At 35.9% G+C, this 13,824-nt stretch overlaps 1 protein-coding gene across 2 annotated transcripts in view; it reads right to left on the bottom strand.

The window, feature by feature from the left end:
* Positions 1 to 2,233: 2,233 nt before the first annotated feature.
* The window catches only part of LOC123523005 (uncharacterized), a 47,565-nt gene continuing 35,974 nt past the window's right edge, over positions 2,234 to 13,824 (bottom strand). For both annotated transcript variants that reach the window (XM_053549426.1, XM_053549427.1), the window contains exon 3: positions 2,234 to 7,730. In XM_053549426.1, the coding sequence (XP_053405401.1) occupies positions 3,277 to 7,730 (4,454 nt within the window). In that variant the 3' untranslated portion in view covers positions 2,234 to 3,276. The remainder of the gene's footprint in view (positions 7,731 to 13,824) is intronic.

Raw genomic sequence — 13,824 nt, 5'->3', positions numbered from 1 at the left:
GCTCGGGTACCAACCAATCCCTCAGGATTCTGCAGATGTTATAACACGAAAAAAACATGCGTTATCCCTACATTCAAGTTCACACAATATAATTTGCAGTGCTGATATTTATATTGCCACAATGAAAAAGTTACAATATAAAACAACCTTAGATATTGCACACATACGGAGATAATGCCATCTTTCCCACCTTAGATATATAGCAAATGGGTTGGTAATATTGTATTAGGTCTGTTTAGATTGTTGTCATTACATTCACTATAAGTGTTGTATAGAAAGAAGAAATCACAATTTGACGTCAAAACAATGCGACGTCGTACACAATTTACTTCGAAAAATGACCAAAGGCAGCAGATATTTGTATTTGATTTTTATACTTATAGGCTGGCTTTTATAATAAAACAATTGTTGCCTTTTAGGTTCGGTCGATATGTGGATTTATCGACCTGATAAAAGCGATATCAATCTCGGGTTGCGCCCTCGGTCGATATCGCTTTTATCTGATCAATAAATCCACATATCAACCTCACCAAAAGCAATAATTGTATATTATTAGATCTTATAATAGTCCTTCATGGCTGATGTGTCACATGATCATAAAAATTGTATTGACTCAAAGGCGAGCAAATACTATTGACTCCGCTGTGAGTATATGTTGTCAAACATGCGAGTGTTCTCAATTTTACAAATGACAAGGTGCGTATTTATTATTTTACTTATAAGTAGGTTGGATTTAATAACAAAAAATGTTGCCTTTTAGGTTCGGTAGATATATGGATTTATCGACCTTATAAAAGCGATATCAACCTCGGGTGGCGCCCTCAATCGGTCGAAATCGCTTTTATCAGGTCGATAAATCCACATATCGACCTCACAAAAAGGCAATAATTGTATATGATTATGTGTTAATTTGATTTAAGCTGTCTGTATTTTTATCGGAAGGCGAATTACAATGTTACGCGGGCGGGTCTTTATGACTGTTCCATGTAGATGTTTAAAAATCGATAGTCTGGCAGTTGTTTTGATTTTCTGATACATGCTCTTGAAAATAAACAACATTTTTGTAGCAAGCTGCTGTAAAATGTAAATTTATGTGTGTTAAGAGAGGTATAAACCAAAACGGAACTCCCTGCGAATCTTCCAAGAACTACCAGCGCACTAATAGGATTTGCAAGAAGTCCCATTTGGTTTCTACATGTCTAAACGAACAAAAATACTCCACTCCTTAAATTTGACACAAAAATCCGTAGAATAAGGTAGTGAATCACGGATTATACTAAACGCATCACTTTACTTTAAAGAAATGTGATATAATTCAATTAAAAGGTGTATAAAGCATGTTTTCATTGACATTATTCGCTTCGGCACTATACGTTTCTTAGCGCACTTATATTTAAAGTGGAATTATGTGCATTTTTCAAGTAAAAATCCAGCTGAAATAAATGTCTGTGTAAAAAGAGTGGAGGAAAATTATAGCTTTTAACTCAATATACCAAACTCTTCCTGTTACCAGTACGAAAAAATAACTTTCCTAATATGACTTTTCACGGCTTATTTTGACTAAGAAAAGTCAAACTGCATGCAAGAGTTGCTTCCCTTAACTGCAGAAATCTCTACCTATAGGTAAGGGAGATCACTGCGTAGAAGATTGAAGAAAAGAACTATTATTTTATTAGTCCGATTTCTTTATTCATAAAACATCAACTTCAAAAACTTATGTGGCATCATCGTTAATTGAACACATTTAAATGCATAGCAACTGAAAGTTGCTTTTATAGAACATTCACCAAAATCACACTGCGTCCAGTAAGATACACATAATGCCACTTTAAGAAGAATGATGTTTTCCTTACGTAGACAATGTGTATTTAATCTTATGCAGTATTTTCATGGTAGAGGGTCAAGGTTACATAAGGACTATTTATGTGATTTTTTAATCGGACCAGCGGTTTAGGAGATGTCGTTTGAATATTTTTCTATTTTTATTCTGGCGGGATCTGTGTGCAACCAAGCGGAACCGTTCGAACAACTTTGGTAGAGAACCAACCAAGGAACATCCAGGTCAAGTTGTATAAAAATCCATTCAGCGCTTCTGGAAGATATGTCGCATAAAGAAATTGTTCACGACGGACGACCAGACGGACAGACGCACGGACAAGGTCAACTCTAAGTGCCCCAAAGTTTTTGGGGCACGAAAATATGATATTTTGGGCAATGAAATAATAAAACACAATATTTTAGAATTTTTTAAATTGTGTTTGTTGTATTAATACTATCTAAACTGCAATATACAAGTTTAAAACGTATGCAGCGAAAACAAAAACGCACTTCTAATATTGTAATTTTAATGACCAAGTGGCTGAAATGCACAGTGATGTTATATAGGTCCTTTTTTACGTATAATGAATAATGATGCTTTATGCTACCAAAAGGTTTTCTTTATCATAATGATTTTGCACTGGACATAACCTTTTTAACTTCTCAATGTTTATCATATGAAAACAAATACTGATTGAAAACTAATCTTAGCACCAGCTTGTATTAAAATATGCTCGAAATAAAATTCCACATAAAAACAATGACCTCACGTCTATTAATCACTCGCGGTAGCACAAGCGTCTTATTCTTTACTTAGTTCAAATATGTTGTTCAGGTAACATGTCCAAAAGAAAAAGAGAGTCAATAAATAAGTTTCATTTAGTTATTTACACAACGACATGGTAGATTTACATGTGTTATTATACTATCCTTAAGACCCTTTTGCGTGTTTGTAAATATATCTCCTGTACAGTTCGTCGAAGATTGCTTTTTATATAGTGCAGCTTAATTAATGAACTGTAGAATATATTTTCGTGACAAAAAATAGCATCGGCTAGAAAATATAGAATCGGTTGGGGTATCTTAATAGCACTATATTTCAGCCCAATGGAAGTTAACTCAAACTTGTGGATAGAACGTTGTCTGTCGAGTAAAATGGATAAATTTTAAGTTCAAGCCGCAAAAAAACATGGATCAAAACCTAAATTACATGCAACAATATATCATATTCAATTTAATAAATTCTTCATGAAATACCTAAAATATCGCACACGACAGTCATAGTTGTGGCTGGTTTAATGATTAATGTATTGAATCATGAGGAGTATATCGTAGTCGCTACATAAAATGTCTCTAGCATAAAAAAGCCCGACTAATTTCGGTTAATTACCATTTCCGCTATGTCTATAAAATCATGAACATGCTGGTCTCCTAATACAAATATTTCATTGTGAAATTTCACTTCACATCTACATCGGGATTATTATCATTTGTGTCATTAGCACAAGGATATGTTGTAGTTACACAACATGGTTCCTCTCCATTGAAAATATCTCGTACATGACTGAGTATTCTGACTCCCCCGTCATCGTTTCTCTTAGTTATCTCTGTTCTTGATGGATTACTATGTAGGATTTTCTCTCTCTTCTTTTTATACCCTTCTTTTAAAGGTTGTTCAGACTTAAGTTTTCTACAACTTTCAAATAGTTCGTTTTGTTTGATCTTTAATGCCATTGCTCTTTCGCTGAATCTTGTCTGTATATCATGTTTCGCAAAACTCGTTTCAGATCTTTTAGCAACAGGTAACCCTTTACTGGAGCAATCGAAAGAACCCTCGAAGAAGTCGAAAGCATCTCTCATTTCTTCAGAATAAAACATCGGCGAACTACATCTGGGAGACATACTTTGATCAGTGATAGAGCTATAGCGTTTGTCGATAAAATCATGCATGTTCTGCATGGCACACGGCCTCAGGAATCTATCAATTATGCTGTGAATATCCTTGCTTTCTGTCTCGAATATATACTGACTTTTCTGTTCTTCAGGATATATGTCACCAACAGCGATACACAAAGAACCACTCGGAATTGTAGCAATATGCGGTGGGTACGGAACAAGAGACGTGTTAAGTTTCCTTTTTTTCGTAAGTTTTGCTTTGTTCCCGTTGACATTTTCAAGTAGATAAAGTCCCCTTTGAAGACTTTCTATATAAATTTTCTCAATTATTCCATCAGCGGAGAACTGCAGACGACAAGAAAAGCCTAAGTGTCTAAATGAACGCTGAAATTTGGTTGATCCTGGTTTTCTGTATAGTACCTGCATCTGTTGAATGCTGTAATTGACACTTCCATCTTCGTGCTTACTTATTTGCACTACATTTGCCATATTTGTTGGATTACTGAAAACCTTCGATTTCTGTTCTCTGGAAATATTTTCAGAAGCGCCATCTTCTGTAGGTACTTTTGTCGTTTCCTTAATCTCATTTACACGCATTTCTTTGCATGATTTGTCGAATTCACTCTCCGATGAATCCTTTTTTACCTTTGTATCTGTAAATTGTTTCAGCAAATCCACAGGAACAAGATCCAAAGAATTCATCAATTTGTGCACTGACTTATCAGATCTCTTCAGTAGTTTCCTTAACTTTGTTCTGAGACTTATATGATGTCCTCTCTGTATAAACATCCCTCTGGACCGTCGATGTTTTCTTTTATAATCATCAGCAATTGTACGCTTTGGTTTTGGAGCGGGTAAAGTTTTTCTTTTGGTGCTAGATTTATCTTCACTCCGTTTCACAATCATAGTCTGTTCTCCAATTTTGATATAAACCGGTTTTCTTTTCTCACTTCCGCTTTGAAATGACAAAGTGCTGGTGCTAATTGATGAATTAATCTCAGATGGTGTAAGCGTGTCAGGCTTCCTCGTCATTGACGGCAAAGAGAAAAGAGACGCCGACGAGATTAAAGTCCGCTGAATTTTTGAAATCGGTATGAGGACCGGGTTTACAATATTTACATTTCTACCTGTTTGCGTTTGAATTCCATTTTGGTAAATGTATTGGTGGACGAGACTCGAAGAACTGCTAGAAACTGGGTTTCCGCTAGAACTACTGGATACAACTGCAGATGTGTTAGAAGGCAAACCATTGGGTAAAATCTCCGTATTACCAGAGGTTCCCTCTAATTTGCTTGTTTCAACTGTTGCCTTAAATGAACCTCCAAACATTGCCCTTCCATAAAGTTGCACTGGAAAGGAAGCTGCCTGCTTTGATTTTCCGTCCATTTGTCTGCTTATTACAACGTTGTTTTTCCTGTTATCTCGCTTAGCTTCTAGTAGTCTCTTAACTGTTAATTTACTGCTATATGTCTTCGGTGGAGCTACGTTATTCTGAGCGAGTTTCAATGTATGGTTCTCCATTTTGTGCAGGAGCAGTTCTTGCTCTGGTTCCAACTGATTGTCAGAGACGGCTACATTTGAACTGGATGTTGTCGATATCTTATGCATTAGATCGGCAGGAAATTGTTTATTGTTTGTAGACGATTGACACATTGTTGTATTTATGGTCATATTTATTGGACCAATCGTATGTGTGATATCCGGCGACGAAGATGCTGGTGACGCCGATATCTTGTTTTTAAGATCAGTCACACTGTTTGCACTACCGGCTGGATTTTTAAATCTTGAAATGTCGCTGCTGTTAACAACGTAATATACCTTTTTCGAAGTTGTCGGAAAGTTTGCAATATGCTGGTTTATATGGATACTGCGCGGTTTCTCGGAATTTTCCACAGCGAGTCCTTGTTTTTCGTTAGGTATACAATCTAAGCACTGCAATCGGACTACGGGCTGCTCAAGACTGACACTTGACTGACATTGTCCAACAGTTTGGCCACCTATTTGTTTTTCCTTTTCAGGCGGCTTCAGATGCAGTTTAAACAACTGCTCTTTGTCATTTGTACTTTCGGCTTTTCTTTTAGAAGCAAAACTCGTAGAAGCCTCGGAAACAACTGGATTTTGATCGGTGTTGCGTCCTGAACTAAGTTTCGAATTTTTTGTTCCGGACAAAAGACTTGTTTCTTTTCTTATTACATCCTTATTAACAGTTTCATTGCCATCAATGTTACATTGCGGTGCACCCGTCACAGTGTCATTTTTAGAGCCTGTTTGTTCTTCAAATCTGCGCCTGACATCAACAGTTAGATCATTATCCAGGTAGCATTTATTTCTCAAGTATTCTCGCTCTTTATCAGAAAGTTTAAGAAGGTGGTGGTCTTTCACTTTTGACAGCTTTTCAGATTCCACTTTGTTGATTATGTCACATCTTTCCTCAAAAACCTTTTCCACCGACGTTGAACCTGTTAGGTCATGTCCCATGTAGCGAGATTCTATATCTTGGTAAGCTTTAGAATTCTGTAGGAAGGGCTGCTTGGATTGAATATGTTTTACGCTTAATTCTTTTCCTTTTTGTTTTTTATGTGAACTCTCATTTTTTACTATATAACTTTTCTTGCACTTTTCCTTATCATCATCATCATCTTTGGCAGCATATTTCGATTTTTTATTAACCCGATGCGGCCTTTTCCTTTTTTTACTGCTTGGAGTCGTCATAGTACGATCAACAACGGCTTCTTTGTTTATCGAATTTGATAAGCTGTCGCATCCTCGAAACTCTCCCTCATCCGCATCTTTGTAGATAATATTTTCTGTACTGTTTGTTTTGCAGTCAGTTTTTGTCTTCTCAAAGATATTTGAATTTTCAGGCTCTAATATGGAAGTGGTAGAGCATTCTACACTGACAGGTACTATCACATCCTTTTGCACTTCATCTTTAAACGCATCACATTGATGAGGTAGTTCCTCTGTAAAGCTCTGGTTCGTTGAAGGACACTTTGTTATAAAATCACTTACTACTGTTTTAGAACTGGACTTCCCATTCTGCACATTTGTAGTTCCAGGCAGCTTAGGGCAACTTTCTTTCTGAACGGCTGAAGCCAAAATAACTGATGGACAAACTGATGAATTGATCTCATCATTTTTGGTGAAATTTTGTTCTAGTGGTTTACACTTGATTTCCCGATTACACATTTCTTTTACTCCAATGTTTGCGTTATCTATTAAATCACTATTAAGTGTGTTCATTTTTTGACAATTGCCTTCACTCATTTGCTTATCTTCGGCCATGTTTGCACTGTTTTCTACAGTCTTGCTATCTTCTCTGGTATTTCTTACTCTGCTGCTATCATTTTTACCGAGATTAAAAGTATTTTCGAGACAAACGGCTTCTGAAACGTTAGAGGTCAATCTTGGTTTTTTATTTACGGTTCCATCTGCATATTCCACAGTCGATCTCACGTTCGTATGGTTTAAATGCAGATTACCATTGTCTGAAACATTGCTTTTTACAAATCGAGGCAAGAAAGGCAAAGAGCTCTCGGTATCAATTAGTAAATTTTTCGGTAGTTGAAACTGTGTATTGTTGAGTACTGGAATTCGTTGAATATGAGCCTCAGGCAAAGCTGCATTTGCAATCTGAGGTCGTGGTAACAAAATTGCATTGTGACTATTACACGGTATCAGAGACTGCTTGTTCCTATATCCAGACCACTTCCCATTTGAGCTACATGAGTCCGTTTGAATATTTCTTGGCTTTGCGTTTAAACTTTTCTTAATGTTCATTTGTCTGCAATTTGTTGTCATTGTGTTATCAAGTGATTGTTCAGGTACTAGTTTATTACTTCTTGATGTGAGCTTATCTTTGCTTTTTACGATCAATGGCCTCGATATTCGGAAAACCTCTTGCGTTGTTGGCGTTGCATCACAAGACTTCTCTGCGGAGCGGGAGTTATTTTGACAATTTCTTACCTCGTTTGGATTTTCTGATATTACACTGTCCGTATGCGGTACCACTGAGCCTGTCAAATAAAAAAAATGAATGATTACACATTTAACAAGAACTATCAGTATACTGAAATATGCTCTCCAAATAGACACAGGAAATATATACGATATGAAAGATATATTAGATCCAAATTTAGTATTTGAAAACACGAACAATTACTTCATACAGTTTATGTAAATACAAAATCAACAACTATATATATCTTTATTCAAAGTACTATGCATTAGGATTTAAATAGTACACACTGCATGCATGTATAGCTAAACACAGTATAAATGTGTACTGCCACTAAAAAACTGGAAGTTTTTGTAACAATCGACTGTTACTTCGTGACATTAAATTATTGATGTTGCTCTAAGTTCCATATGGCTTTGAATTTTATGTTAAAAAAAGATGAAACAGCTATCCAAATAGATGTTATGCATACTTATATGGTTAGAAAAGCGCTGCTTTCAATATTGTACATAAACTTTTACAGCTAGTTTCATAAAGGGAGGTAATACAAAACAATTGATTCAATAAAACTTTCTACTTTGCTCATCAGTATTCAAACCTTTGACAAATATCAAAGAAAACAATAATGGTAAAACGGATCTTACACGAAATTGATATATTTTATGTTCATAACGCAAAAAGTGTCAGCCACATTTTAAACAAAGGCATTATTAACCCTTAATATGCAAACTAATTTATATAGATCTATACAACTGGTGCGGATTTCCTAAATTTGAGATAAAATGTTTTACTAATGATCATTGAATAACCAAAGAATAAATGAAATTGCTGTAATTCCTTAATTGTTTCAGATAAGTTACTCTTAATATGTATGAACATCTGTATGTATAACAAGTTAAAATTTCTTGTTTCCAGTAAACCTATGCAAAAGAAGATTAATCAATACATATTCAAAACAGAGTTATGTTTATATCTGCACACGGCATTTTCTCTCACTGCTATATGTAGGTAAATTAAGAAAAATGAAATTGTAGTTTTTCAAAAGACAATTATGATTCTTAGTAGCTTAGTACATTACTATGAGATAATCGCACATTCGTAAGTGTAGCGAGTAAGATATGGAACAAAAAATGGCAAAGATGTTCCCCTTTGTGAAGAAAGCACCAAAGTTTGCATGAAATTACTTTAAGGTATCCCAAATCCTACAAAAGGAGGAGACACGCTATATCTGCCCTGGAACCTCCTTTTAAATCAGTTTAAAAAAGGGAGGTAAAATGTCTTGAAAATAATAATATTTTTTCCTTTAAATTGAAATTTATCTATAAAGTAATGTTTCATATGATCTAAACATGGATAACATATCACTAGCATAGCCAAACAACCATTTGGTATTGACAATATACAAAGTTTACTACAAAATACTTTTATTTCTCAAGATACATACTAAAAAGGGAGGCAATCAGATTTTACTGTATGTTTAATTTCAAAACTGCATGTGAAAAGATGTTTCTTATGAAGAAAGAATGAAAGTTGTATTATAAAGTGTTATAAAGTATACTGGATCAGAAATGGACTACATATACGATTTGTTGGCTTGAATAGACCAAAACATGAGGCCCCAAAGGGGAACTACCTTTTATTTATTTCAATTAAATATATCTACAACGATTTCAAAATGTTAATTCATTACCTTAACCAATTACAACCCTTGACACAAAATGTATTCAATTACATTTTATACACACTCAATATACATGACTCAGGAAAAATAATATGAGGTCCTTAAAGGGGAAATAGTTAAAACATCACATTTTAAGGGCAAATTAATTTATTTCAATCGTTGAAATATCATATTTCTGAACTTAACATAAGTAAAAAAAAAACAGAATTCACGGATCAAATGTATAACATATCAAAAAAAAAAAAGTAAAAAATATTCACATGTTTAGGTCCATGAGTTAACCTATATATCTGTATTTTTATTAGGGCAATAGATTTATATAAAAAGAGAGGCCCTTCAATGGATCATTTTTGTATGTTACATAACAGTATAGTATGACATAATCATGTTTTCAAATCAAATGACTCATCCAAACACCCATAAAATAAAAGAAACTGATATTTACACCCATTCAATAGATATCTAAGAGTTGTAACAGGTTTCCCAGTACTCAGTGCCGTAGCCAGACACAAATTTTAACCGAGGCAATCTACGGGGGTGCTGGGGCATGCCCCCCGCACAGAATTGTTTTCCCCATGACGTCTCTGGTGCGTTCTGGGCACTCTCTGTGTTACATCACAGTAAAAAAGTAAAAATCGTTCTTTTACCCCTATTTATCTCAGTTACTTTCATATTTTAAGAAAAAAAATACATTGATAACTTGTAAGGATAACTGGGGCTTTATCAAAATAAAATCAGAAAGCCATCAGTAAAGACACAACAACATGTTTTTTATCAGTTTACTAGTAGTTTATTAGTTTATAGCCCGAGAGGGGATAGGTACGGGGGGGGGGGGCTCTGTCCATGTTAGGGTGTGGGGGTGGTCTCAGGGGGTCTCCCCTAGAATTTTTGAATTACCCTTCATTTTAGGGGGTCAGGGTCACTATTCATAGGAATTTTGAAATATAGATACGATATAATGGCATATATTGCATTTTTGGTCTAAATGCTGAGGTACTGTAGGAGGAACCCTCTCATTTTAGGGGTTCAGGGGGCTCTCTCCCTGGAAAATTTTGAAAAACAGGTATGAAATGGCGGCCTCTGGTGCATTTTTGGTCTAAATTTTAAGGAATGGAAGGGGGTTCCCCCCCTCAGTTTAGTGTAGTCAGTGGCTCTCTTCTTGGAAATCTTAGAATATAGGTACGAAATGGTGGCCTATGGTGCATTTTTTTTTGGTCTAAGTTTTGAGATACTTTAGGGGAAACCCCCTCATTTTAGGGCGGTCAGGGGCTCTCGCCCTGGAAAATCTTGAAATACAGGTATGAAATGGTGGCCTCTGGTCCTTTTCTTGGTCTAGATTTTAAAGTATTTTAATGGGTTCAAGGGGATATCTTCCTAAAATTTTGAAATATAGATACGAAATTGTAGCCTATGGTGCACTTTTTGGCTTAAATTTTGAGGTACCTTAGGGGAACCCTCTAATTTTAGGGGAGTCAGGGGGCTCTGGCCCTGGAAAAATTTGAAATACAGATACGAAATGGGGGGCCTATGGTGTACTGTTTGGTCTAAATGTTGAGGTAGATCTATGGTGGGAGTTTCCACCCCCACCCCCTCATTTTGGTAGGGTCAGGGGCTCTCTTCCTGGAAAATTTTGAAATACAGGTACGAAATGGTGGCCTATGGTGAACTGTTTGGTTTAAAGTTTGAGATACTTTAGGGGGAACCCTCTCAATTTAGGTGAGTCAGGGGCTCTCGCCCTGGAAAAATTTGAAATACAGGTATGAAATGGTAGCCTCTGGTGCATTCTTTGGGTCAAAATTTTGAGGTATGGGAGGGGTTTTCCCCTCATTTTAGTGAGGTCATGGGACTCTTTTCCTGGAAAATTTTGAAATATTGGTATGAAGTAGAGCTGGTGGCCTCTGGTGCTTTTGGGCTTAAATTTGATGATAATGATAATAGATAATTGGGTGCAATTGGTCACTTCTCAGTCAACTTGGTTTGGGGAGGGTGGGGGTGGGGGCACAGGCCTCCTCGGCCCGGCCGCTGAATCCGGACCTGGCAAGGCTATCAATATGACTGCTAGGATTTCTGCCTCACCTTGCCTCAATATTGTCATGAGGCAAATGATATTCTGATATTATTCTAATGATATTAATATACTGTTTTGAACTTTTATAACTGAATTTTTCATCAGTGTGACAGGCCTACTTTTTACTCACTTTTTTGGCTCCTCAAATTTTAACCGAGGCAACCGCCTCGGTTTGCCTCAGTGTGGCTACGGCGCTGGTACTTCTCTAATACATTTGTTTGACAAATTTATATTTCTTATACATGAATGTGTTATTGCACTGGCATTTAATTGGTTCTATGAAGTGTACATAGTAATGAAAGTCAAGTGTCATTACTGGTCAATCCAGATTCAACAGAATTAAGCAATGCAAGGGTCACAATTAAGGTATACAGACACTAAACAGAAAACTGGCACGGAAAAAGTCATGGTAGTTGCAAAATGGCGTATTCAAAAAATCCTCCTTCTTTGCTCTGTAGAGCTTTTTTTTTCTTCCTTTTTTACATTTTGTTTGCTGAAATCACATAACAGATCTATACTTGACAAGAAGGAAGCATTTTAGCAATAATATGATAGCATGACAGATTTATTATGGAAATGTAGGTCATACAATTTGGGGTATCATTTTTAGTTGATATTGTAGTTTGTTTGTTTGACTGAAGTACATGACTCCCATTTGATGTTTTTTACAGCACTGACAATATTCTTTAAGAAAATGTAATCAAAGCCTTGAAATGTCTGATGGTTGCGGGTTTTTGGTAGATTTATTTTCTGTTTAAATGCCAGTCTATGAATGAGGTTTAATTTTTGGTGAGTGGTGAGTTTCGAGTTAAAAAAGTGAGTTTCGAGTTAAAAAAGTGAGTTTCGAGTTTAAAAAAGTGAGTTTCGAGTTGAACCTTTAAAAAAGTGAGTTTCGAGTTAAAAAAGTGAGTTTCGAGTTTAAAAAAGTGAGTTTCGAGTTGAACCTTTAAAAAAGTGAGTTTCGAGCTTAAAAAAGTGAGTTTCGAGTTAAAAAAGTGAGTTTCGAGTTAAACCTAAAAAAGTGAGTTTCGAGTTAAATCTGAAAAAGTGAGTTTCGACTTAAAGAAGTGATCTACGAGTAAGAAAACGCGAGCTTCTGGACAAAATATGGAGTGTTTCAATATAGATATGTGTCAAGTATATCTATCAAGGGTCCGTGCTGGGACTGGTATTTCCAGAATCTGCTACTTCTCTGTATAGGACTTAATAATATTTGTATCTTATATAGCATAGATTTACTAACTGATACCACAAAAACACAGAGGTGATTACTGAGAGTAAATTGTGAAAAATCTGTCTACCGAATACGGCATGTTCTAAACTCTGGCCTGGCCTGACCCGGCCCCATGAGCCAAATTTTCGAGTAGGCCGGGCCAGGCCAGGCTAGATTTTATTGTACATATAGAAATGAATGACATAAAATCTAAATATACAATTACAGTAGCAGGCAGTATTAACCTGTATTGTTTATTTGCTGCAGGTCAAACAGAATGAGAAACCGGTCTGGAGAGTCATTAATTAGCCATCATTCATCTTATGCCAGAGATTAGAACATGCCATTTGAAATAGGGATTTGCACTGAAGAAAATGGTGTAACTAAATGATAACAACCAGGTTTTTTCTGTAATCAGATTACTTAAAGTCAACTTTAACACTTAGTTTTAAAACTAATGTATAATTTCATTAATAAGTTTACCTGCTGCAATATAGCTGAATATTTGCATGCAATGAATGCATCTCTTTGGGAATTGTAATTAAAGGCTGTGTCCCTACTATCCTTAGCTGACCTCTTAACTGTTCAGTTGAACTTTTAATGTGTGTTTGGTTTAATCAAGCTGATGTTCAATTTATGGATGAGTAATAAAAACAATATTCACTGTGGTCGGGGGGGGGGGGGGGGGGGGGGGGAGGGGGGGGGGGTTGGCATTTTAGATTATTTGATAGTTTTCTAACACAAAAATTAATTAGCATCTAAGTTTTCTTTTCACTTCGTGTGATAAAGTCACGAGAGCTGTTGCAGAGCTCTGAAACCCTCCCCCACCCCACTACTGGCGCCGGCATTTGTCTGTTCATCTGTCTATCTGGAAGGAAGTAATGGTTTTCACTTAGTCTCTAAATGTCCCTTCACAACTCCCTCCCATCTTTGTTGCAGTTCTTAAATTTTTTTTTGAAATGAGTCCTGTTTTATATTTTTACTTTTGACAGTTTTTACTTTTACTTGACTGTGTTTCTCAGTATTGTTTCTTACTCATCAAGACTTCATCCACAACACATCCCATCCCCAATAACTGCCATTCAGAGTCTTTTCATCTTTGTGGCCCATCTTCGTTGTCAATGGAGAACTAGTGGTTGATATGTTAAGCGACCTAATCTTTATTCTTGATTAATATATGCATGTAAATC

This window comes from Mercenaria mercenaria, chromosome 8, assembly GCF_021730395.1.
Source record: "Mercenaria mercenaria strain notata chromosome 8, MADL_Memer_1, whole genome shotgun sequence".
Classification (NCBI taxonomy): Eukaryota; Metazoa; Mollusca; class Bivalvia; order Venerida; family Veneridae; genus Mercenaria; species Mercenaria mercenaria.
This window is presented reverse-complemented; position numbering and strand designations above follow the sequence as displayed.